Source organism: Dermacentor silvarum, chromosome 7 (genome assembly GCF_013339745.2).
Source record: "Dermacentor silvarum isolate Dsil-2018 chromosome 7, BIME_Dsil_1.4, whole genome shotgun sequence".
Classification (NCBI taxonomy): domain Eukaryota; kingdom Metazoa; phylum Arthropoda; class Arachnida; order Ixodida; family Ixodidae; genus Dermacentor; species Dermacentor silvarum.
The window spans coordinates 25,388,150-25,414,627 of NC_051160.1; the positions used below are offsets into that span (position 1 = coordinate 25,388,150).

General features: G+C 46.0%; 1 protein-coding gene across 8 annotated transcripts in view; it reads left to right on the forward strand.

The window, feature by feature from the left end:
• Nucleotides 1–26,478, forward strand: part of LOC119457760 (uncharacterized PE-PGRS family protein PE_PGRS54-like) — a 194,495-nt gene that overhangs the window by 155,909 nt on the left and 12,108 nt on the right. For 3 of the 8 annotated variants that reach the window (XM_049670387.1, XM_049670390.1, XM_049670396.1), the window contains 5 exons: nt 9,900–9,977; nt 11,101–11,163; nt 20,448–20,498; nt 21,337–21,396; nt 24,859–24,921. In XM_049670387.1, the coding sequence (XP_049526344.1) occupies nt 9,900–9,977; nt 11,101–11,163; nt 20,448–20,498; nt 21,337–21,396; nt 24,859–24,921 (315 nt within the window). Of the gene's footprint in view, nt 1–5,482; nt 5,546–9,213; nt 9,268–9,899; nt 9,978–11,100; nt 11,164–11,821; nt 11,873–13,797; nt 13,861–20,447; nt 20,499–21,336; nt 21,397–24,858; nt 24,922–26,478 lie in introns of all 8 variants that reach the window. The other 5 variants (XM_049670386.1, XM_049670389.1, XM_049670388.1 and 2 more) reach the window with 3 other exon arrangements.

The following is a 26,478-nucleotide window of genomic DNA, read 5'->3' on the forward strand; positions in this document are numbered from 1 at the left end:
TTCTTTTGTTCTTTTTTTATACCTAGCCTTCTGCATCACGCAGTGATATTCATTGTATTGAAGCATACACAAAGACAGAATGTAGATAGAGAGAAAGAGAAGCGCTTGTTCAATATCTGTCTAGGTGTAGTCTATACAGTTAGTATTGTTTAGCTTGTCCATCTGATTCATGGCATTAGGCGAATTGCTTGTGGTGTCTAATCCCTATACACGTCGTTTCTATGCGTTTCTTTAAAAGCGATACACATGGATGAGCACCTCGCGTTTATGATCGCTTAAGGACTGGTTACTTTCATTTTTCTATTCTAATAAAGCATAGGCTAAGGCTAGTTCAGTTTTATGCACAAAAATGAACCTCTATCTGCCTACGGTATTTGTACAAAATGGAAAATTTAAATCATGGCTAACCGCCTTCAAAGAAAATTGTTTCCTAGTGCTGAAGGCACTCAAGTCAAACGTTTCTCCATTCTACTTTGCAGCCACTGGAAGTGGTAGCAGTGGCGGAAGAGGTGGAGCAGGCTTTGGTGCTTCGGGCAGTTTGGGCAAGGAACTAAAGAAGCCTTTTATCTCAATATGAAATCCAAGGCTGCTGTTATATGAACGATGAGATTATACTTCACTATTTGAGCACTTACACTATAGTAATGCAACTGAAAACCCAAACTCTCAAATTAACCATATTACAGCTGCCTTTAGAAACAGTAACAACTGAACAATTTGATTCATTTCATTCAGCCTCATCAATTTGTGCATGCGGCACCACAGCGTGACATGCAGCCAGAATACATGTTCGTCCTACGTATGCAAATCCATGACTCCCTTCAACGTATCTTAATGTCGTGCGCTCTTGTCACTCACGTATGAGTTCGCTTCTCTTATCTCTCTATACAATCCCCCAAATCAATTCCCTCAAATTAGAGAAAATACCCAGAAACAGGCAGTGGCAGACCTGGCTTGTTAGCATGGAACGGGAGAGCCAGCTGGCTCTCCTCGACCAAGCCCGGCGAGCCGCTAAGGCCAGGGAAGCCCTGGACTGAGGGCCCCACCCACTCACACTTCAATCCCCTTCATGGAATAAATTTTTACTACTGCCACTACTCTATACAAGCACGCACTAAATGGTTCTTCGCTGTTTTCTTGGCCCACCTTTACAAGGATTTTCTGTGGGGTCCCGCAGTGCTTACAGGCCGAAGAAGAGTGAACTGAGGCTGTTTTTAAGTTAAAACAAAGGCTTCCCATAAATATTGTTCCTGGCATTCTTTCATTCTTTCAACAGCGGAGCTGTTGAAAGAATGAAAGAAATTATAACAGGGTTAACCCTTAAAGGGTTAAGTAAGCCGACCGTTAGACCGTGGGTTGTGTACAGGCAATGTGGGCCCATCCTCGCGGTTGTGCAGAAAGGCACCAAGCGCAATGACACATACGTCTGTGAACTCGTGAAGCTGAGCCTGGCTAAGTCTAGCTAAGCATGCTTCAGATTAGTTAGTCATCAATACCCAATCACTACCTAATCGATACTCGATCAATAATCAATAAATTCCAGAAAATGCTGGGGATGACTTTGTAGTGCTTACCCTAGCCCAAATACGTGGCCAATAGCTTGCGATAGCCAATCGATGGCCAATCAATAGCTAATCGATAATCGGTCAATAATAAAAAAATTCCGGAAAATGCTGGCGATGACTTGGTAGTGCTTAGCCTAGCCCAAAAGCCACGACTAGCTAGGTGACCATCAGCTCCACTCACACTTTAGCATTGCGCCTCCAGTGCAAGCAACGCTATTTTTTTATGTTCTATTTTAGGTTCCTCTGCTGGCAGAATTGGCTTAAGGGGCGGAGCAGTGAGTGCTTCAAGTAACGATACCTTTTATATGTTTTGTTGCGATATCACTTATGTGGATAGAATAGAGGCGCGCTCGCGTCTTGAATCTGCCTACGTGGCCTATCACTGTTACTTAGGTGGAATTAACGCCTCATATCGAAGAAATAACCACCTCCCATATCTTCTGGGCCCCTCACAGTGGCTCGCAGGCTACGTTATTCTGCTGCTTAACAAGACGTCACGTGTTCGATTCCCTACCGCGGCAGCCCCGATTAAGATGGCGGCATAATGCCAGGCATTGAGTGTGCATCTGGATATCATATATATACCAAGCACTGGGTGTGAGTTGAAGCCACCCGTAGTAATAATACTTATTCATAAGCACTATCTGAATGTATGCCCTTCGTTCGTAGCCCGAGTGCACCCTTCGCGTGTTCAACTTCACCAATCATTCAAATAGCAGTATGACATGAATGCCACGAATCAAGTGCCTCATTCGAAATCGGTATTCAGAGGTTGGTAAAAGCTCTTCAACACTTTTCATCTGTTCAGAGTCTTAGTTAAGAGAGAAATTTTCTCAGTGCAGGATATGGAGCACTAGCTCTCTTTCACGCTTTCTTTGGTACATTCTAACGGTGGTTGTTATGGGGGTGGTGCCTTAGCCAGCGGATCAGCATCTGCTGGTTCGAGTGAGTGAATATTCCACCTCATTTAGAGAACAAGCGCTGTTTTCATGGCAAAATGCCATAGTTCTTGCGCCAATCGAAGGCAGCACCCTGCTTTTAACTGCAGGGTTATTGACCGCTTGGTTAGCCCCAGTAATCTTACAACTGACAGAATTTCTCAGATCACGAAAAGGAGCACTACAACTTTCTTCTTCTTTTCATATTAGGTTCTTCCAGTCGTAGCCACGGTGGAGGTAGTAGAAGCGGATCAGGGTTTGGTATTTCGGGTAAGTAAACATTCGAACTCCTTATAAAAGACGGAACTACTGGTACAAGTGAGGAGACGCAGTGAAATGCAACAGCTTATAGCGGATGAACTAGCGAAAGTGGTTCATTTTCCCAGGATCTCATAATTTTGTGAGCAACAAGGAAAACAAAGCCTTGTGAAATCAAATTTGTCGTATCGATAATAAAAAGCCACTCCTACAATCGTTTTTAATGCCATCTCCACATTGTGTAAACCTACCTGACACATCTATAGCTGACTAGAGAACATGCTTCATTTTCAAAACACGAATTACTTCAACTTCACTTTTTACTGCTTGTGTATATGCATAAACGTCAAACTTACATATTTTGTCGCAGTATACAGCATACATGTCTTCCACTCATGACAATACTTTATTACAGCGAACCAGTTAAGGGCTAGGTTCCAGGAGATCGTGTCCGCGTGTAGAAAGGCCACGTGACCCAGCGGGAGAGGAGAGGAAATGAATAGCTCCACCTTGTGAGAATGCTGTGAGAGGGTGCAGATGAAAAGGAGAACGGGAAGGGGGTTGACGAAAGTCGCGTCGTCCAATACTCACGCTGGAGGGGGAGATCTTGAGGCGCGCCAAGCAATGGCGGTGTACAAAAAAAGCAGGTCAACCGAGCAGTGGGGTGTGAGAAAAGTTCGCGTTAGCGTTGGTTGTATATACGGAGCTTTGATCAAGGGCACGTGTCTGGGAGCGTCGTAGACAAGCATGAGAAACGTGCTAGGAACGCCGTCGCCGTGGACGACGACACATCCCATCCCCCGCAACGCACGAGGAATTCCATCGCCCGTGAACGCAGACGCGTCCAATCCCCCGCTACGCGCCAGGAATGCTGCCGCCCGTGGTCGCCGAGCCATTTCTTCCAGAGCAGGGCATTGTATAGCCATTGTCTCAGTGTTCAAAAATACCCCGCTGGGCTACTCGGAGCTGCAACCGAAGTCTCTTTCCCGAGTACGTAGCTATAAAATGTCGGTTTACCATTTTGTAGCCAAATTCAACAAAGCAAATTCCCAATAGAGCCCAACACCAACATAGAAAATCCAACCAGAGCGCGAACTTCGCTGGACTTCCCTCTCCGCAGGGTGGAAGGGCTCCGACTTGATTTTTTTTTTTTCATTTTTTTTTCATCTTCAGCCAGCAGTAGCTCCGGCGCCGGTGGCAGAAGACTTCCGGGTTTGTCGGGGAGCTTGGCTAAGCTCATCTGATGGCACTCTATGTACGATCAAGCATGACGCCATGCTTGCAGCTACAAACTGCGCTAACGCTTCTACGCTCCATCTTTTGAATAGCTTGACATTAATTACTTTAAATGGAAATGAAGGGAAATTGCTTATAAGAAAGAATAACACAACACTACTTTTTGTGATCTGCATTGCATCTATACACATAGTGTTTGTGTAAATACCAATCCCACACCACTACTGTACCGCTACTTCACTACATCACCACTTTACCTAACTTTAAAGGCACTGGCCTTGCTGAAAGAAAAGCTCTGGCTGTTTCTTTGATTGCTCACTCAATCTATTGTCATGTACTCTGTACGACACCTTATTATCCTCGAAATCTTTCCATATGCAAACCTCTGAAAAAGTTTACTTATTTCGTGACCGTTCTGTGCATGGCAATGATGATGGTACATTGGCATCCCGGTTGAAGTGGGGCGGGTACAAATAGGCACCTAGCCTGCTTGAGTTAATGAGGTATGTTATACATTCGTATCAATCTAGCATTTTTTATAACTCTCCTTAATCACCTTTCTCTTCCCAAAATCTATCTACCTTGTAACTCTATCTATGGCTGTAACGAATCCGGTCGTATCAATCTCACCCCGGTCCCCCCCCCCCAACACTCTAAACCTATCTTCCTTATATCGACTGCTGACCCGTTGATGCTTCCATCCACTCTAAATCCAAGCGCTTCAAGAAGGCGTACGCTAACGAAGGGTCTCACTAGAGGAATCCTTTCGCATTCCTTTAGGATGTGCTGAATGGTATGCGGATTTTTGATGCAGCCTACGCATGCTTCATCTTGTTGCGAGTATTTGCTCTGGTATGTTTTTCTCCTTAGGCAACCAGTTCGAGCCTCGAATAGCAAGGCAGGGCCCTTTGAGCTATGGTACAAATATTCACTTTCAATTTCTTTCTTCCATTCTTGTATATTTCCATGGTCTTTTTTGTTTCAATTCGTCGCATTCGATTCACTGTCTATGTTTCTTTCACTCGCTTTTTGATGACTCCTGGTGGTCGATTTAAACTTTCAATTACCCTATACTTGCTAGCAAATTTTCTTGGCTTCCTACACCAGAATATTTTCGGGTTAACCACCCTGCCTTTTCGTCCCCGTTTCTCTCTCTCTTTTGACCTCTTTTTCTTCTCTGCGTCAACACTTTTCAGGTACAGATACTTGTCCACTTTAGCCGCCCATTTATTTTCATCCATGTTCCTGACTCTTCCTTCAAAACTAATTTTGCTCTGCGCTTCTGACTGACGCAAACTCTAATTGAATTACCCTGTTTAAATAAGCAGCAGCAAGCGGGGGCTTTGCATTTAGGGGTCCTAAAGCTTTAAATATGTCAGCATTCTTGAATTTTGTCCATTTAACTTCATCACCAATATCGACAGCCACTAACCTGCAGGTATTCTTCACCGCCATACACGCAGTCAACCAAAATTTCTTTTCCAGGGTCTGGCGGCAGCCACCTTTCGGGCATCTCCGGATTACTTCAAGGCCAGACAACTGGTTTGAGTGAGTGCAACTGCTACCCTTTTATAGGAGCACACACACCACGCAAGTAAAATTACATGATACACATTCATTGGCTATAGGATGCCACTGCGAACATCAAAGGGTCAATTGGAATAAATTCTTAGGGACGCTAAAATCAAACAATAAATATCTTAGACTACAGCGTATATTCATTTGTTTAGCGGGGAATACTTGTTACAAGGGAGTAAACTGACGGATAAGTTTACCTTCCTGTAATTTTGCGTTGGAACCGCTACGTCAGGATGACATCACCGACTTCGAAGTATTTTCTTGTATTGTGGCCACTTTGGCACAGGAAAGCTTCTGGAATCTTGCTGGGTTTAGTCACTGGCTCATTTAAAATGGAAAATATTCCTTATCTAACGACAAACCGTTAAGCAGACGCCTGTGCACGCTGGCAATTTTGATGATTCAAACGAATTCTAGAAATCATTTCAATGGTTCTATTGTTGCAATTTTGTACTGTCCTCCTAAACAGTTTCTGGGCAGGCTACAATATCAGCAACCAGAAATGCAATCTCACGGATGCACCGCCATAAAGAAATTTGAATCATTTATTTTAATTTATCAGTAGCACAATTACGCTTCACGGTGTCTTTACCTGAACCGAAGGTTTCCTGTCAGGCACTTGAATAAACACTTTACAGAAGTGCCGTACATCGCAATGCTACATCTCCTAATGTGTTTCGCATCTAAACCAACTATGTTCATGCTAAAAAATGAAATCGTTGAGTTTTACCTGCCGAAAACACGATAAGATTTGTGGGTTCCAGATTACTTTTCACCACCATGGGTTCCTTAACGTGCGCGTAAATCAGGTACTCCGCTACTTAGACTCCGCTACTTGTGGTCTGTATCACAAACATTTACAGCAAAGCTGTTTATGGCTAAGCTCCCGTAAAATTTTCAAATTCGCGAGCAAGAATTACGGTCTCGTGGGGCGATCCCGGAGATAGTACAAAAATGGTCCAAGCACAATGGCACATGCCTTTGTGGACTCCAGGGGGCGGGCGCCGGGACCTGTAACACACCCTTGAGCTACCCTTGTCACAAGGTTAAGAACAGAGTTTTTTTATGCTAGTGACAAACATCATAACGAAAAGAAAACGTTCGTACCCAAGATCCGATCGTAGCTATGTGCTCTGATCGGATCTTAGCCCAAAAGGATGACCAAAGTCGACCATGTCTACGTTCGCACCGCCCTCTCTTTCTCGGCGTTCCAAGCGCGGCACCGCCGTGATGGCGGTGCCGTCGAAACGTCACGACCACCTAGTTTCATCCGGCTCCTCGGGGCAGCGGTCCCATCCTCCAGCCGAATGCGGAGGATTCGGAGGATTCGGTGATCACCGGTGCTCTGGGCCTCTCGCTATTATGCAGTTTTCTACGGTTCTGCCAGTTTCGTCAATGTACTCTCATCAAGAATGAGCAGGAAGACGCTCGCACGACCACCTGAACAAGGTCGGCCGTCTACTTCATCGCTCATGTTTAGGCGATGTGACTTTGGCAGCTCGGACCAGCTCCGTTCCTGGGAGAGCTCAACGCCCGAAGCCATGGACTCTGACAACGCATTCACCTTAGTCATGGGCCGTCGTATGAAGAAGAAGATGCGCCGGATGTCAAGTGAGCAGACTTCATCTAACGAGAGGGAGCAGCAGTCTTTCATGGTTTCGTACGTGCCGCTTACAGCGCCACACAACGTGAACTCCTTAAGTAGGCAGTTTTTATATGAATATTTTGAAAGTGTCGCCCCTGGTCAAGTCAACGAAATCCGGATCAATTCTCGAAAAAACATCTTGACGGTAGATGCCAAGAGTTCAACTATAATAGAGAAGTTAAAGGCTATGCCACCATTAAGCGAAATTCCCGTCCGTTCCTTTATTATATTTACGGGAAGGAGTCAACGACTGGTGTAATTTCTGATGTCGACCTCGACATCAAGGATGGGGACCTCAGGAATCTACTGAGTTAATCGGTGCACATTCTTGAGTTTCACCGCTTGGGGAACTCCCGGTGCATCAAACTAGTATTTGCTTCGTCAACTTTGCCAATGACTGTCAAACTGAGGTACGTGATACACCGCGTCCGACCATTCGTCCCGAGGCCTCTGCAGTGTCGGAAATGTCTCAAGATTGGTCACGTAAGCGCTGTGTGCAGAAATCAAGTGACCTGCCAGCGTTTGCGGTGGGCAACATGATACCACTGACTGTGATGCACCTTCATTATAATGTCCTAACTGTCCTGGCTCTCACGAAGCAACGTCGAAGGATTGCCCGAAGATGCAGCAGGAAGTTCGTATTCTCAGGAAAATGGCAAAAAACAAGTCTTCCCATAGACAGGCTGCTCAATCTCTTCGCCGAGACAGACAACGTTCGCGTAAGAAGCGCCATCCAATGACTTCAGAAGAACTGGATTGTGGGCCGCAGGGGCCTCGACAACCTCTGCCTATGCCGGCATCGAGGACGGTAACCGCGCCTACTGCAAATTCAGGATCTCCAAGCACACAGGGCGCATATTCGTCGCCCCTGGGTGGCACAGACACGCAGTGGCCTTCACTGCCCAGTAGATCCACGGGCACGACACCATGCCGTAGTGTTCCTCTACGCCAAAAAGTGGATACTAGGGCTAGTAAAGCCGATGACCCTATATGCAAACAAGGAGCTGAAAAGAATGACAAAGAAAGAGTTGAAAAAATGCTGAGACGCCTGCTAGAATCAATGCGCGTGATTCTCTGTGGTCTCCAGACTCCAGCCGCTAAAAGAGCCGTGCATGTCCTCGCCGTACTGGAGCAGCTGATCGCTGCTCGTTACATATTTTAACTACCTTTCTTGGCACCTGTGCTGCTCACACAGGAGAAGACCGTGCACAAGCTTCTTCACGGCGAGTGTTTGTGAACTTTCGAATGCATTCGTGACTCCGTTCATGCTCTGGAAGGTAGATGACACTTTTGAATGACATTTTTGAACTTTGTTGATAGCCATGAGGATACTGAACTTGTCTTTACCATTGTACATCCTTCTACTATGTCATCATCACCCCTCATCCATCCTTTATGTCCCCGTTCCCCCCTCCCCATGTGCAGAGTAGCAGGCATGAGCATGCTAGCTCAGGCCGACCTCTCTGCCTTCCTTCAAGTAAATTTCGCTCTCTCTCTCTCTCACTCCACTTCTGTTGTCATCATGGGGAGGCCAGGTATAGTCCGGGCACCCGAGGAGCAACGTGCCTACGTGCTAAACAGCTCCACTGGTCATCCGCCTCCACAGAGTGGAATGCCTCATGATTTTTGCATTGAAACCAATGGAAAGGTTTGTTACGGATAATGAGTAAGAAGAGACAGCGGTGTATTTTAGAGAGGAAGGAGGGCTCGCCTTACGTCAAGCTTCCAGTGATTCGGCTTCGCGAAGACGGCTAAAAGAGGTGCATTAGAGTAGCTCTTTGTCTGGTTCTTTTTTTCTGATTAGCTGACGCAGCAAAAGCTTTCGCTGGCGGGCCGAATGTGGTGACACTGAGTAGAAATGTTCTTGCAAGCATGTTGACTATTTTCTTTCTGCTGAGTGATCATACATCTTCCACTAAGAATTTTCAGCATGTGCATTTGTGCGTGCATGCGTGTCTGTATGTGTTAATTCCTCTTCTTTTTATTGTGCAAGCTGGCACCACCGGTGGCCATGGCGGATCGCAGGCAGTTCTGACGGGAGGCTCTAGTGAGTAATCCTTCATCATGCAACCTTACAAGAAGAACCCCGCCTGTGATTAGCGAAACATTGCTTTGGAACACGAAAAACATGTAATATTTCAAAAATACCTGAAGTAATATTCCTTGAAAAGCAGTAAACTTCAAGCAAATTATTCGCTGAATAATGCTTGATTCATAAAACAGAAAACAAAAGGGGTGACAGGCTTACGTGTACCTGTCAAAATTATTTCAAATACATTTGGGGCGTTATACGTGTGAAACCCACAATATGATTTTATGGAGCACGTCATAATGAGAGACTCTGGATTGATTTTGACAAAGTAACAATCCCTAATATGCACCTAAATTTAAGTACATCAGCGCTATTTTATTTCGTTCGCATTGAAATGCGGCCGCCGCGGTCCGAAGCGAACTCACGACCTCGGGTTTAGCAGCGCCCCTCCATAGCAATTGAGTTACGATAGCGGGTCAGTACCTCACATGCTTCTAAGTCCACGCAACGGTTTCTTTGATTTCAATATAAAAAATTCTACAAGTCAGTTGTATTATTTCAGCTAATGTAGTGCGCACTATTTATAAATGAAATATTTTGTGGAATAAGAGGTGGAACTGTTGTAATTTAATTCTTTCTTTCTTTAGGTGGTGGCTCCAGCGTGAGCGGCGGGGCTGGAGTTTCCGGTGGCGGTTCCTTGAGTGGAAGAGGTGGCTCAGGAGCTGGTGTGTCGGGTGACTATGATAACGGCACCTCTTATTTCTTTAGGAAATCTAACTTTGCTGTTACAACAATGCTTTAGTATTTCAAATAACTCTTACACTAGTAATGCCAACAAAAACTGCTGCTCTGAAAGGAGTACGAGTATTGCTCTCATAAGAAGCCGTAAAATAAACACGCTTAGCCTAATCACTTTCAACCTCCTCACTCGGCGTGTGTACCTGAAGCAGAACCAACAATACGATACTGATGAGCCACCACTCCAGCGGTTGGGCTAGGATAAAGGATATAGCACCCAACACGAGGAGAAAAAAAACACGCTCGTCGCCTTAATGAGTGGTGGCTATCCTAGGGATTCCTCCGCCATCATCACCATGCATCATTCGTGATCAGGCTGGCTCCCATAATAAAACTGGCAACTCATCCCCACTCAGTCGCCAGAACACTTTTTGTTAATTTACACGTTTCTTTATTCCGAATGTCATGATCGCACTCCTTGTATCAGCTCGTGTTGCACTTTGGTGCCGCTCCTCGGTGCCCAACTCGGACGCCGCTCGCAACCCACGTGCGCTGGTCGCACGCGAAAACCCCGACTAACACAGCAATATCTTTGCCAGACTGGAACGCTGCTCGGTACAGCTTGGGTGCGGCAGCTCAGGGACCGGTGGCCCTCGGGTCAGCCAACGTCTCGAGCATTCGCAGCTGGAGCCCTGGTACCCTCGGACGCCCTCGGCCATTCTGGCCTCCGCGGTACTCCGCACCTTGCCACGGACGTCTCGCCTGGCAGGACCACGTTCACGCCAGGAGCTCGGAACTGCTGCCCACCTAGTTCGAACACTGCGAGATCGTGGCCTGTGCCACCCCGCTCGTGCACCCGTTCACTTCTTCGTTTTTTACGGAGCTTGGGTGGCCGCTCCGATCTTCGCGTGGTACCTTACATTAGACACTCACGCACGCACCGACGTTTCCATTTTATATGACGCCATCTGCGAATGCGCACTCTGTTTCGCCTAATGGTTCCTATTCTTCGAGAGAAGTTCTTGTAGAACTCATCTTCTTTCCAGGGCAAAACATTGTTTCCCAGTGCCGATGGCACTCAAATGACGTTTCTCCTAATCTACTTTGCAGCTTCAAGAAGTGGTGGCAATGGCGGACGAGGCGGATTAGGCGTTGGTGCTTCGGGAAGTTTTGGTAAAGAACTGAAGATACTTTTAATCTCATTATGAAATGCAAGGCAGCCGTTATATGCACGATGAGATTATGCTTCACTATTTGAGCGCTTACACTAGTAATGCAACAGAAAACCAGAACTCTCAAATGAACTGCACCACAGCTGTCTTTAGAAGCAGTAACAACTAAACAAGTTTATTCATTTCTATTCAGCCTCCTCACTTTACGCATGCCTCTGAGGCCGCACCACAGCGTGACAGCTGACCGGCATACATGTTCGTTCTACGTCGGCAAATCCATGACTCTCATCCACGTATCTTAATGTCATGCGCTCTTGTCACTCGCGTATCAGTTCCCTGCTCGTCTCTCCATATATAAGCAAGCACTGAATGTTTCTTGGAGCCTGAAGAAGAGTGAACTGAGGCTGTATTTTAAGGGATAAGAAAGGCTTCCCGTAATTATTGTTCCTGGCAAGCGTTCGTAATATGGATTATTTCGCGCACTGCTTAAAGTATGCAGCTAGGCGCCTCTGTTCTGAAACACCGAGTGAAATAAGTTATTGGTATGCATGTACCTTCAACTGATGGCTCGTTTCTTTATTGGTGTTTTTTCTTTTGCAAATGGAGCACGAAAATAAGCTTTAAATTTTTTTCCTTCTGTTTTTTTTTTTCTATTTTAGGTTCCTCTGGTGGCAGCATTGCATTAGGGGGCTCAGCAGCGAGTGCTTCAAGTAAGGATACCTTTCATTCGTTTTTATTGTGATGTCAGTTCTCTTCCCCCGCAACACGCTAAAAATGTCGTCGCCCAAGGACGCCGAGCCAGTTCTTTCAGAACCAGGCATTGTATAGCCATGGCCGCTACATAAAAAAAAAAGTATGTAGCGGCTGTGGTATATATAGCCATCCTCTACGTGTTAAAAAAAAATACCCCACTACGCTATTCGGAGCCGGCACCGAAGCTTCTTTCCCGAACAGGTAGCGAAGGGTTCGGTTTACCATTTTGTAGCCAAATTCAACATAGCAAATCCCCGGTATAGCTAAACATCAACAAAGCAAATTTCACCAGAGCGCAAGCTTCGCTGGACTTCCCTCTTCACAGGGTGGAAGGGCTCTGACCTTTTTTTTTTTCGGTTTTATCTTAAGCCAGTGGTAGCTCCGGTGCCGGTGGAAGAAGACTCCCGGGTTTGTCAGGTAGCTTGGGTATGCGTATCTTGTGCTACTTTATGTATGATAACCATGGCGCCATGCTTGCAGCTACACACTGCGCAAACGCGTCAGTGCTCCATCTTCTGAATAGCTTGACATTTATTACTTGAATAGTAAATAACGGGAGATTGCTTATGATAACAAAGGATAGCACACCACTACTTTTCATTATCTCCATTGCATATATACACATAGTGTATGTGCCAATACCCATCCTCCATCATTACTTTACCTAACTTTAAAAGCACTGACCTTGCTCCAAGAAAAGCTGTGGCTATTTGTTTGAGTGCACACTTCTTCTATTACAATGGATTATGTACCACACATCATTATACTTGAAATCTTTCCATCATGCAAAGCCTCTGAAAATGTTTATTTCGTGACCTGCGCATGGACAATGATGACGGTATATTGGCATCCCGTTTGAAACGGGGCTCGGACAAATGGACACCTATAGTTGGGTTAGTTAATCAGGTATGCTACACATCCGTATCAATCTGGCATTTTTTGTACGTCTCCTTAATTATTCTCTTCCTCAAATCTAAATAACTTGTACATCTACCTATGAATGTAACAAATCCAGTCCTATCAATCTCTTCCCTGTTTTTTTTTAATTTCCCACCAATATTCTAAAACTGCCTTGCTTATATCGACTGCTGACCGGTTGATGCTTCCATCCACTCAAAATCCAAGCGATTCTAGAAGGCCTACGCTAATGAAGGGTCTCACTGGGTGAATCCTTTGGCATTCCTTTAGGATGTGCTGAATGGTGTCGAGATTTTTGCTGCAGCATACACATGCCTCATCTTGTTGAGAGTATTTGCTCCGGTATGTTTTTGGCCTTACAAAACCAGCTCCAGCCTCGAATAGCAAGGCAGGGCCCTTTGAGTTATCGTACAAATTTTCACTTCTAATTTCATTCTTCCCATTCTTGTATATTTCCACGGTCTTTTCTGTTTCAATTTTTTGCATCCAATTCACTGTCCCTGTTTCTGTCACTTGCTTTTTGATGACTCCTGGTGGTTTATTTACACTTTCGATTACCCTATACTTCTTAGCGAGTTTTCTTGACCTCTTAAAGCAGAATATTTTCGGGTTAACCTCCCTGCCTTTCCCACCCCGTTTCTCTCTCTCTCTCTTGACCTCTTTTTCTACTCTGCGTCAACACTTGTCAGGTACAGATACTTGTCCACTTTAGCCGGCCATTTATTTTCATGCATGTTCCTGACTGTTTCTTCAAAACTAATTTTGCTCTGCGCTTCTGACTGACGCAAACTGTAATTGAGCGGCGCCCTCTTTACGTAAGCAGCGGCAACCGGCGGCGTAGAATTTAGGCGCCCTGAAGCTATAAATATTTCATCATTCTTGACATTTTGTCCATGTAACTCGATCAGCAATATCAACAGGCACTAACCTGCACGTATTCTGTGCACCAATACTTCTTTTCCAGGGTCTGGCGGCAGCAGCCTTTCGAGCATCTCCGGATCACTGCAAAGCCAGTCAGGTGGTTTGAGTGAGTGCAACTGCTACTGTTTCATAGTAGCAAGCACAGTTAGATAATTTTAAAAGCATGCAGGTAAAATTACAAGATACGCACTTACTGGCTAGAGGCTGCCATTGCAAACATCCAAGGAGCACTAAGCATAAATGCTTAGGGACGTTAAAATCAAACAATAAATACCTTAGACTACAGCGTATACTCATTAGTTTAGCGGGGAGAACTTGTTACAAAGGAGTAATAAATTTACCTTCCTGTAATTTTGCGTTAAAACCAAAGCCCTACTACGTCATGATGACATCACCAACTTCAAAGCTATTTTCGTGTATTGTGGCCAGTTTGGCACAAAAAGCTTCTGGAAAATTGCTGGGAAATTTAGTCACTGGCTCATTTAGAATGAAAGATATTCCTTATCTAACGACGAACTGTTAACTAGACGCCGGTGCACGCTGACAATTTTGATGATTCAACAGAATTCTATAAATCGTTTCAACAGTTCGATTTTTGCAATTTTGTTATGTCCTGCGAAACAGTTTCTGCGCGGTCAACAATATCAGCAACCAGAAATTCAATCTCACGGATGCACTGCGCTAAAAAAAATTGAAAATTTATTTTGATTTATCAGTAGCACAATTATCGTTCAAAGTGCCTACCATTGCGATGTGCGGCACTTTACAGAAGTGCCGCACATCGCAATGCTACATCTCCTAATATGTTTCGCATCTATACAAACAACTTTTTTGATTACGCTAGTGACAAACATCATAACGAAAGGATTACGTTCGCAACGAAGATCCGATCGTAGAGAGAGAGAGTAGATTTTAATGAAGAGAAGGGAGGAGAGGTCGGCCTGGAGAGCGTGTCTCAAGCCTGCTACTCCTCACTGGGGTAAGGGGAAGTGGGAGATACAGGGAGAGGTAGGTGGCAGGTGATTATGATATCGTACAATGAGCTACTATTTACACATATTGTCCTATACGCAGTTGTGAACTTTTCAAATACTACACGAAGGAGTAGTGTTGTCCACACAAAACATCATCGCACAAACACATTTCGCACACTGCACAGGCCCTAGAGACGACCGTCTAAGCCCATCTCACACATAAAGTTCGAAAGTGATCTGATGGTGCGCTGCGCATGATCAACGCTTCTCCATGCGCCTAAAACCTTGGCTTCCGAAAAGGGGCGGGAGTCCAAACAGTCAACACTACGCTTTAGTGTCCTTCGCTCGGCCGCATATTGAGGGCACACGCAAAGTATGTGTTCTATTGTCTCGGGAGTGTGACAGACGCTACAATCAGGGTCCCGTTCTCGTCCAATCTTGTGAAGGTATTTGCGAGTGTACGCCACACCAAGCCGTAATCGATGGATTAGTGTTTCCTGGCCTCTCCGCATCCGAAGTATAAGTCGGAATCGCAAACCGGCGTCAAGTCTATAGAGACGCTCTTGCCGATGTTCGGGTTGTCCCATTGTCGCTCCATAGACGTTTTGATGGAGTTGTGTAGCAAGGCGTTGATGTCATAACGGCAAAAGGGAAGTTTTATAATCTTCCCGTCAGTGTGAGCCATTTTTGCTTCCGCGTCAACCTGCTCATTTCCGGCTATTCCACAGTGGCTGGGAATCCACTGCAGCGCAACGGTATGTCCGGATTGAGACGCCTCAGTAAGCAGAGCCATGATGTCGTAGATTAGAGGGCTATATGCGCTTCTGGGATTCATATAATTGCTTATGAGCTCCAGCTCCTGCTTTGAGTAGCAGAACACTGTCCAGTTAGCGAGGTTTTGTTGCAGTATGCAGCGGACTGCTTCTCGAATGCCGGTCAACTCGGCTGCTGTAGACGATGTTTTGTGTCCTATCTTGAACCGCTGCGTAATCCCCATTGCAGGTACCGTGTAAGCTGCCGTGGAAGAGGTTTGTGTAAAAGAAACATCTGCAAAAACATGCTCGGTATATCCGTACTTATAAGCAATGTAGGATAACGCGAAATGTTTGAGACCCGCAAGCGGCATTTTCGACTTTTCGTTATTCCGGGGATTGAGATTTTCACCGTCGGCTTTGCCATCGTCTAGAGTGGAGCTTCCGGTATGCCATGCGGTGCGAAGTCCGACGGCAGTAGATCCCGTTGCGACAATACGGCTTCTGAGTAGGCGGCGTCAGGCCGTATACTTGTGACATTTGTCAGTGGATGATTGCTATGCCTAGTCAGTAGCCTTAGATGCACTCGCATTGGCTCATGTTGCAGATACACTCGAGCTGGGCATGCGCGTGCCTCTGCAATAGTGCCCCATGTGGAAGTACATCGTGGTAATCCTAGGCAAATTCTTAGTGCGCGAGCCTGAGCTCTTTCAAGTGTGCGGAGGGCAGATGAACTAATCCGAGAATGTACAGGTGCGCTGTAGCGGAGGTATCCACCAAAAAGTGCCTGGTAAAGCTGCAGAAGAGATCCGATCGTAGCTATCTGCTACGATGGGGTCTTAGCCCAAAAGGCCTACGCAGGTCGACCATGCCTACGTTCGCATAGCCCTGTCTTTGTTGGCGTTCCAAGCGCTTGCATATTAGGTTCCTTTCCTTGCGCTCTGTCGTGATGGCGGTTCCGTCGAAACGTCACGAGTACCTGGTTTCCTCCGGCTCCTCGGCGCATCGGTCCCATCGTCCACGCAAATATATATGAAGAAACAGACACACAAGTTGCCGTTCTCCATCTTGAATTTCACTCCACTTTGTCGTCGTAATGGGGAGGCCACGTATAGTCCGGACTCCCGAGGGGCAACGCGCCTACGTACTAAACAGCTCCGCTTGTTATCCACCTCCACAGAGTGAAATGTCTCATGATTTTTTGCAGTGATGCCAATAGAAAAGTGTGTTACGGACAACGAGTAACGAGAGCCAGCAGTGTATTTTAGAGAACGAAGAAGGCTTGCCTTCCCCTTCCGTCAAGCTTCCATTGAGTCGGCCACGCCCAGACGGCTAAGAGAGGTGCATTAGAGAAGCACTTCGTCTGGCTCTTTTTTTTTCTGATTATCTGACGTAGCAAAAGCTTTCGCTGGTGGGCACGTGGCGGTGACACTGAGTAGAAATATTCTTGCAAGCATGTTGACTATTTTCTTTCTGCTGAGTGATCATACATCTTCCACTAAGAATTGTCAGCGTGTGCGCGTGTGCGTGCGTGCATGCGTGTATTTGTTAATTCCTCTTCTTTTTATTGTGTCAGGTGGCATCTGCTGGTAGCCTTGGCGGATTGCAGGCAGCTCTAACGGGAGGCTCTAGTGAGTAATGCTCCATCATGCAACCCTTACAAGAAGAACCCCGCCTGCGATTAGCGAAACATTGCTTTGGAACGCGAAAACAACTAATAATTCTAAAATACCTAAGTTAATATTCCTTGAAAAGCAGTAGACTTCAAGCAAATTATTCGCTCGATAATCCTTTATTCGTCGAACCGCAGTATGTCGTTGCGACTCAATCGGTATGTGCTGTTTCAAAAAATAAAAAGAGTGACAGGCTTGCGTGTACCTGTCAAAATTATTTCAAATACATTTAGGGCGTTATACGTGTCAAACACACATTATGATTTTATGGGGCACGTCCTAATGAGAGACTCTGGATTTATTTTGACAAAGTAACAATTCCTAATGTGCACCTAAATTTAAGTACATGAGCGCTATTTTATTTCGTTCGCATTGCAATGCGGACGCCGCGGGCCGAAGCGAACTCACGACCTCGGGTTTAGCAGCGCCCCTCCATAGCCATTGAGCAACGATAGCGGGTCAGAACCTCACATGCTTCTAAGTCCACGCAACGGTTCCTTTGATTTCATTATAAAAAAAATTCTGCAAGTCAGATGTATTATTTCAGCTAATGTAGTGCACACTATTTATAAATGAAATATTTTGTTAGTGGAAAAAGGGGTGGGACTGTTGTAATTTATTTCAATCTTTTTTTTAGATGGTGGCTCCGGCGTGAGCGGCGGGGCAGGAGGTTCCGGTGGCGGTGCCTTGGGTGGAATACGTGGATCAACAGCTGGTTTGTAGGGTGACTGTGATAGCGGCACCTCTTATTTCTTTACGAAATCTGACGTTCCTGGTGCAACAATGCTTTAGTATTTCAAATAACTCTTACACTAGTGATGCCAAGAAAAACTGCTGCACTGAAAGAAGTAAAAGTAGCGCTCTCATAAGCAGCCTTAAACAAAACACGCTTAGCTTATTCACTTTTAACCTCCTGCCTCGGCGTATGTACCTGAAGCTTATCCAACAGCACGATACTGATGAGCCACCACTCTAGCGGTTGGCTAGGATAAATGATATAGCACCCAACACGAGGAGAAGAAAAACACGCTCGTCGCCTTAATCAGTGGTGGCTATCCTAGCGATTCCTCCGCCGTCATCATCATGCATCGTTCGTGATCAGGCTGGCTCCCATAATAAAACTGGCAACTCATCCCCACTCAGTCGCCAGAACACTTTTTGTTAATTTACACGTTTCTTTATTCCGAATGTCATGATCGCACTCCTTGTATCAGCTCGTGTCACACTTTGGTGCCGCTCCTCGGTGCCCAACTCGGACGTCGCTCGCAACCCACGTGCGCTGGTCGCACGCGAAAACCCCGACTAACACAGCAATATCTTTGCCAGACTGGAACGCTGCTCGGTACAGCTTGGGTGCGGCCGCTCAGGGACCGGTGGCCCTCGGGTCAGCCAACGTCTCGAGCACTTGCAGCAGGAGCCCTGGTACCCTCGGATGCCCTCGGCCATTCTGGGCTCCGCGGTACTCCACACCTTGCCACGGACGTCTCGCCTGGCAGGACTACGTTCACGCCAGGAGCTCGGAACTGCTGCCCACCTAGTTCGAACCAACGCTAATAGATTACCTCTGGTTCGAACACTGCGAGATCACGTCTTGTGCCACCCCGCTCGTGCACCCGTTCACTTCTTCGTTCTTCACGGAGCTTGGGTGGCCACTCCGATCTTCTCGCGGTATCTGACATAAGACACTCACACACGCTTCGACGTTTCCATTTTATTGCGATAGCAATTATATGGACACTCAGAAGCAGATTTCTGCCGTCGGCGTCGCCGTCGCCGTGAGGTTCCGTATGACGTCAATGGAGATGAAATCGTCGCCGGTAAGTGGTTCTTGAGGGAAAGGGAAAGGTTGGCGCTATCTTCTGCAGCCCTTGAGGGAGCACGGCTCAGTGCCGAACGCTGTATGTGCGAGTGAAAGGGCGCGAGGGACGCGCGCTTTCACGGGGAGTGAACGCACGGCGGAGAACAAACGCGCGTTCTGCGCCGTGCTCCTTAAGGGCTGCAGAAGTAGGCGTCTCTTTCCTCCTCTACAATCACCATATATGTAGAGCAAACGTGCCTTCTTCCGACGCGCGAAAGGCTGTGGGGGAGGGGGGTAGGGGGAGGGAAGGGAGGCGACGTTTAGCTGCGGCACCAAGTGCCTACTTATATCAGAGGCTCCGGCAACAGTCACCAACGCTGCACGCATTTTGAGCGAACGCGGGCAAAACGCCGACGGCGTCGACAACAGTTCTGCGTGTTGCCGGTGCTGCTGTATGTCCAAGTTTATACAGCTGATAAAGCTACTATCATTACTCCGTATAGCTCTCTACAAATTTGCTATCGCAATTGATGCTTCGCCTTTCAGGTGAAACTGCGACAACTTTTTTGTGACGCCATCTGCAAATGCGCGCTCTGTCTCGCCTAATTGTTCCTGTTCTTCGAGAGAGGTTCTTGCAGAGCTGTTTTTTTAGGGCAAAAAATAGTTTTGCAGAGCCGATGTCACTCAAATCACGTTTCTCCAATCTACTTTGTAGCTTCCGGAAGTGGTGGCATTGGCGGTCAAGGCGGATTAGGCGGTGGTGCTTCTGGAAGTTTGGGTAAGGAACTAAAGATACCTTTTATCTCATTACGAAATCCAGGGCTGCTGTTATGCGAACGATGAGATTATGCTTCAGTATTTCACACTTACACTATAGTAATGCAACTGAAAAGCACAACTCTCAAATGAACTACATCGCAGCTTCCTTTACAAACATTAACCACTAAACAATTTTATTCATTTCATTCAGCCTTCTCACTTTATGCATGCCTCTGAGGCGGCACCAAAGCGTGAGATATAGCCAGCACACATGTTCGTCCTACGTCTGCAGTCACTCGCTTCCACGTATCGTAATGTCGTGCGCTCTTGTCACTCACGTATCGGTTCCCTTTTCTTCTTTCTCTATATAAGCACGCACTCAAAGGTTCATAGAATCTGAAGATGATAGAACTGAGGCTGTATTTTATGTTTTAACGAAAGGATTCCCATAAATGTTGTTCCTGGCACGCTTTCGTTATATAGATTAATTTCGAGAATTTCATCAAGTACGCAGCTATAGCGCCTCTCTTCTGAAACACTTAGTGGAATCGGTTATTAGTTCGGTTCGCCCAATAAAGAATAAGTTTCGTCATACACAGTTTTACGACTGTTTACTTCAGTGTTACTACTACGTGACAGTATGCATGTGCTTTCAACTGATGGACGCTTTTTGTGAACGGAGCATGAAAATAACTTCTTAATTTATTTCGTTCTTTCTTTTTTCTTTTCTATTTTAGGTTCTGCTGGTGGCTCTCTTGGATTAGGAGGCGGAGCAGGGAGTGGTTTAAGTAAGCATACCTTTTATACGTTTTTATTGCGATATCAATTATACGCATACAAGTGAGGCACGCTCTCCTCTTCGAGCTGTCTCCGTGGCCTATCGCCGTCACGTGACTTAACTCAACGCCTTACTTAGAAGCAATAACCGCGTCCTAAATCTTCTGGGCCTGTCACAGTGGCTCGGCGGCTACGTTATTCTGCTGCTGAGCAAGATGTCACGTGTTCCATTCCCTACCGCGGCAGCCCCGAAAAAGATGGCGGCGGAATGCCAGGCATTGAGTGTGCATCTGTGCATATACACCAAGTAAAGGGTGCGCGTTGAAGCAACAGGAGGTGTTTAAAATTATTCATAAGCACTTTCTTAATGTACGGCCTATGTTCATAGCACCAGTGCACACGTCGGGTGTTCAACTACAGCCATCATTCCAATAACAATATCACACGAATGCCATGAGCCAAGTTCCTCGTTGGGAACCGGTATTCAGTGATTTGTAAAAGCCCTTGAACTCTTTTAATCTGCTCAGAGTCTTACTTAAGAGGCAGATTTTCTCAGTGCAGGATATAGAGGACTGTTATATTTTCAAGCTTTCTTTAGTAGGTTCTGGCGGTGGTGCCTTAGGCAGCGGATCAGCATCTGCTGGTTCGAGTGAGTGAAGGTTGAACCTCAAGAGCACAAGCGCTGTTTTCACGGCAGAAAGTCATACTTTTTGCGCATATCAAAGCCAGCACCCTGCGGTTAACTGCAGGGTTCTTCACCGCTTGGTTAGACCCCGTCATCTTACAACTGACGGAATTTCGCAGCTTACGAAAAGGAGCACTACAACTTTTCTCTTCTTTCGATTTTAGGTTCTTCCAGCGGTAACCATGGCGGAGGCAGTAACAGGGGATCAGGGTTTGGTGTTTCGGGTAAGTAAAGATTTGAATTCCTCATAAAGCGAGAACTACTGGCAGAAGTGAATGGACGCCGTGAAATGCAGCCGCTTATAGAGGTTGAGCTAGCGGTTCATTTTCCCAGGATCTCATAATTTATTGAGCAACAAGAAAAACAAAGGCTTGTGAAATAGAATTTGTCGCATCGATTATAAAAAAGCCCCTCCTACAATATTTTTAATGCCATCCCCACATTGTATAAACCTGTCCGGCACATGCTATAGCTGACCAGCCAGCAAGTTTCATTTTCAAAACACCCATTACTTCATCTTCACTTTTCACTGCCTTCTGCATATGCACAAACGTTCAGCTTAAATATTTTGTCGCAGTATACAGCATGGATGTCTTCCACTCATGGTAATATTTTATTGCAGCGAATCTGTTAAGGGTTAGGTTCCAGGAGATTGTGTCCGTGTGTAGAAAAGCCACGTGACATAGCGGGAGAGGAGAGGAAAAGATGAGCCCAAGCCCGTGAGATCAATGTGAGAAGGCGCAGATGAAATGAAGAACGGGGAGGGACGTTGACGTAAGCCGCACCATCCAATACTAGCGTTGGATGGGGACAGCGTGAGGTGCACCTGCCAATGGTGGTGTACAAAAAAAAGTAGGTCAAAGGCGGAGGGAGGTGTGAGAGGAGTTTGCAGTTGCGTTGGCTGTATATACGGAGCTTTGGTCAAGGACTCTTGCCTGGGAAAGTCGTAGACAAGCGTGAGGAACGCGCTAGGAACGCCGTCGCCCATGGACGCCGAGCCAATTCTTTGTAAGCCGGGAAATGCATAGCCATCGTCCTAGTGTTAAAAAATAAGCCCCTGAGCTACCCGGAGCCGGCACCGACACCTCTTTCCCGATTAAGTACCGTATGGGTCGGTTCCCTATTTTTTAGTCAAATTCACCATAGCCAATCCCCAATATAGCTAAACCCTAACATAGCAAATCCCGCCGGAGCGCAAGCTTCCCTGGACTTCCCTCTTCACAGGGTGGAAGGGCTCTTGCTTTTTTTTAACACGAAAGTGTCTTATGCCGGGGTCCACCAAGACTTCACTGACGTATTTCCGTCACGGATATGACGTTCTTACAATGTACACGAACATAATACAAAGAAAGAAACCAGAAGAAAAAGTTCCACAAACATGCAAAATTTGGAAATCGAACCCACGACCTCTCGGTCCGCGACGATAGATCGCCGAGCGTTTAACCCATTGCGCCACAACCGCATTTGCAGAGAGCTACACAGACGCACCTTATATATCTAACACTCCTCCGTGTACCCGCGCTCTTGCTCGGGGCGGTGCCGCCGCCTACGAGCAGAAAAGAGAAGTACTGCATTATGACACTAACGCGCACCGACAGTGAACGCTTCGGTGGTCTCAGCACTACGACGCCTCGATGCCAGCATTCGAGGGGACGCTGGCATCAAGAAGCACTACCAACGCCACCTAGGTGGCGTTCACCGTACTCAGCACAGCGGAGCGTGGCCTCCGCAATTAGCTCTGAAAATGTTTCTGAAGTTGATCGCGGAGGCTGCAATTACGACGCGCTGTACGCGCTGATTTGACTCGGTGACGATTCAGTTACGTGCTTCGTCTTTCGCGTTGTGCTAGCGTGTGCAGCGTAGTGCAGCTTCCATATGCACGACGGTTGCTCAAGTTCATCGACGTTGGTAGTCGTGATGGAGGAGACGTGCCACCAGGCGTCAGCGTGGGTGCATCAACGCCTAAGGGCGCTTTAGCCACAAAACACCAATAGACATTATATTTCAATGTGCAATAAACATTACACCACTTCTGTGAAGACACGTTTCACTTTCGTGTTCTATACCGATTCCTATATAAGAGGGCTCAACCACATTTTTAGGTACTTTCCTGGCGCGGGCTCATTTCGCGCGTCTCTACGCACGCACAGTTACCGTAATATATATATATATATATATATATATATATATATATATATATATATATATATACGTTCCCGAACTCTAGCACCGAAGCTAGGCCGCGCTGATGAGTTTGATACGTTAGTTTTTTTTTTTTTCTTTCTGTTTCATATTCAGCCAGCGGTAGCTCCGACGCCGGTGCCAGAAGACTGCCGGGTTTGTCGGAGAGCTTCGGTATGCGCATCTGGTGCCACTTTATGCATGATCAAACATGACGTCATGCTTACTGCAAAAAAACTGCGCAACCACTTCTGCTCTCCATCTTTCGAATAGCACGACATTTATTACTTTAAAAGGAAACGAAGGGGAATTGCTTATAAGAAAGAATAGCACAACACTACTTTTCGTTATCTGCATTGCATATGTACTCATAGTGTTTGTGTAAATAACCATTATCCATCACTACTTTACCGCCCTTCTTAACTTTAAAAGCGCTGACCTTTCTCCAAGAAGCACTTTGGCTGTTTCTTTGATTGCTAACTCAATCTATTGCCATGTACGAAACTTAATCATCCTCGAAAACCTATCCATCATGCAAAGCCTCTGAAAAAAAAAGTTTATTTACTTCGTGATTGACCTGCACATGGCAATGATAATGGTGCATTAGCATCCCCTTTGAAACGGGGCGGAGACAAATAGACACCTAGCCTGCTTGAGTTATTCAGGTATGCTGTACAATCGTATGAATCTAGCGTTTTTTATAAATCTCCTTAAACACCTTTCTCTTCCACAAATCTATCTACCTTGTAACTCTACCTACGCCTGTAACGAATCCGGTCGTATCAATCTCTCTCCGGTTTTTTCCCCTAGCAATACTCTAAACCTGTCTTCCTTATATCGACTGCTGACCAGTTGATGATTCCGTCCACTCTAAATCCAAGTGATTCCAGAAGGGCAAACGCTAAGGAAGGGTTTGAATTGGTGAATCCTTTCGCATTCCTTTAGGATTTGCTGAATGGAATGCGGATTTTTGATGCACCCTACGCATGCTTCATCTTGTTGCGAGTATTTGCTCTGGTATGTTTTTGTCCTTACAAAACCAGCACCAGCCTCGAATAGCAAGGCAGGGCCCTGTGGGTTATCGTACAAATTTTCACTTCAATTTTTTTTCTTCCCATTTTTGGATATCTCCATGGGCTTTTCTGTTTTCATTCTTGACAACCAGTTCGCTGTCTCTGTTCTCTCACTTTATTTTGGATGACTCGTGGTTGCCTATTTGCACTTTCAATTGTTCTGTATTTGGTTAACGACTCTCTTGGCCTCTTTTTCTATTCTTTGTCCACACTGTTCAGGTATACATACGTGCCCAGTTTAGCCTCCTGGTGCTCTCTGTACGTAATAAGCGGCACCAGGCGGCGAAGCATTCAGGCGCTTTGAAGCCATAAATATTTATGCATTTTTCACTGTTCTTTAATCCAACTAGTTTTATCGGCAATATCTACGGGGACAAACTCGCAGAAATGCTTCCCCGCCATACACACGGTGAACCAAAACTTCTTTTCTAGGGTCTGGCGGTGGCGTCCTTTCCACCATCTCCGGATCACTGCAACGCCTGGCAGGTACTTTGAGTGAGTGCAACTGCTACCCTCTCCTAATAGCAAGCACCGTTCCATAATTTTAAGATCACGCAGAAAAATTTGCAAGAAACGCGATTACTAGCTAGAGGGTGCCATTGCCAATATCAAAGCGGCACGAAGCATAAATGCTTAGGGACACTAAAATGAAACAATAAATATCTGAGACTACAGCGTATATTCATTCATTTATCCGCAAAAACTTGATTACTAGGGAGCAATTTAACGGAAAAATAAACTTCCTGTAATTTTTCGCTGGAACCAAAGCCCCACTACGTCATGATAACGTCACCAAATTCAATGTATTTTCTCGTATTGTGGCTAGTTTGGCGCTGGAAAGCTTCTGGAAACTTGCTGGGTTTAGTCACTGGCTCATTCAGAATGGTAAATATTCCTTACCTAACGACAAACCATTAACCAGACGCCGGTGAAGGCCGGCAATTTTGATGATTCAACAGAATTCTAGAAATCGTTTCAATAGTTTCATGGTTGCAATTTTGTACTGTCCTCCTAAACGGCTTCTGCGCGGGCAACAATATCAGCAACCAGAAATGCAATCTCACGGATGCACCCCCATAAAAAAATTTGAAGCATATATTTTGATTTACCAGCAGCACAATTACGCTTCAAAGTGTCCTTACCTGAATCGACGGTTTCCTGTCAGGCACTTGAATAAACACTTTACAGAAGTGCCGTACATCGCAATGCTACATCTCCTAATATGTTTCGCATCTATACCAACAATGTTCATGCTAAAAAAAAATGAAATCCTCGAGCTTTATCTGCCGAAAACACGATAAGACATGTGAGTTCCAGATCACTTTTCACGACCATGGATTCCTTAAGGCGCGCGCAAATCAGGTTTTCCACTACCTACAATCCGCTACTTGTGGTCCGTATTACAAACATTTACAGCGAAGCTGTTTATGGCTAGGCTCCCATAAACGTCTCATATGCATGAGCAAGACCTACGGTCTCGTGGTGCGATCCCGGAGATAGTACAGAAATGGTCCAAGCACAATGGCACATGCCTTTCTGGACTCCGGCTGGTGGGCTCCGGGACCTGTAACACACCCTTGAGCTACCCTTGTCACAACGTTAAGAACAGAGATTTTTTTATGATAGTGACAAACATCATAACGAAAGTAAAACGTTCGTAACGACTATCCGATCGTAGCTATGTGCTATTATCGGATCTTAGCCCAAAAGGATGACAAAAGTCGCCCATGTCTACGTTCGCACCGCCCTCTCTCTTTCAGCGTTCCGAGCGCGACGCCGCCATGATGGCGGTGCCGTCGAAACGTCGCGAGCACCTAGTTTCCTCCGGCTCCTCGGGGTAGCTGTCCCAACGTCCACGCGAATGTATATGAAAAACCAGGCAGAAAAATTGCCGTTCTCCATTTTGAATTTCACGCCTCTTCTGTCGTCATAATGGGGAGGCCGGGTATAGTCCGGACTCCCGACGAGCAACGCGCCTACATGCTAAACAGCTCCGCTGGTCATCCACCTCCACAGAGTGGAATGGCTCATGATTTTTGCATTGAAGCCAAT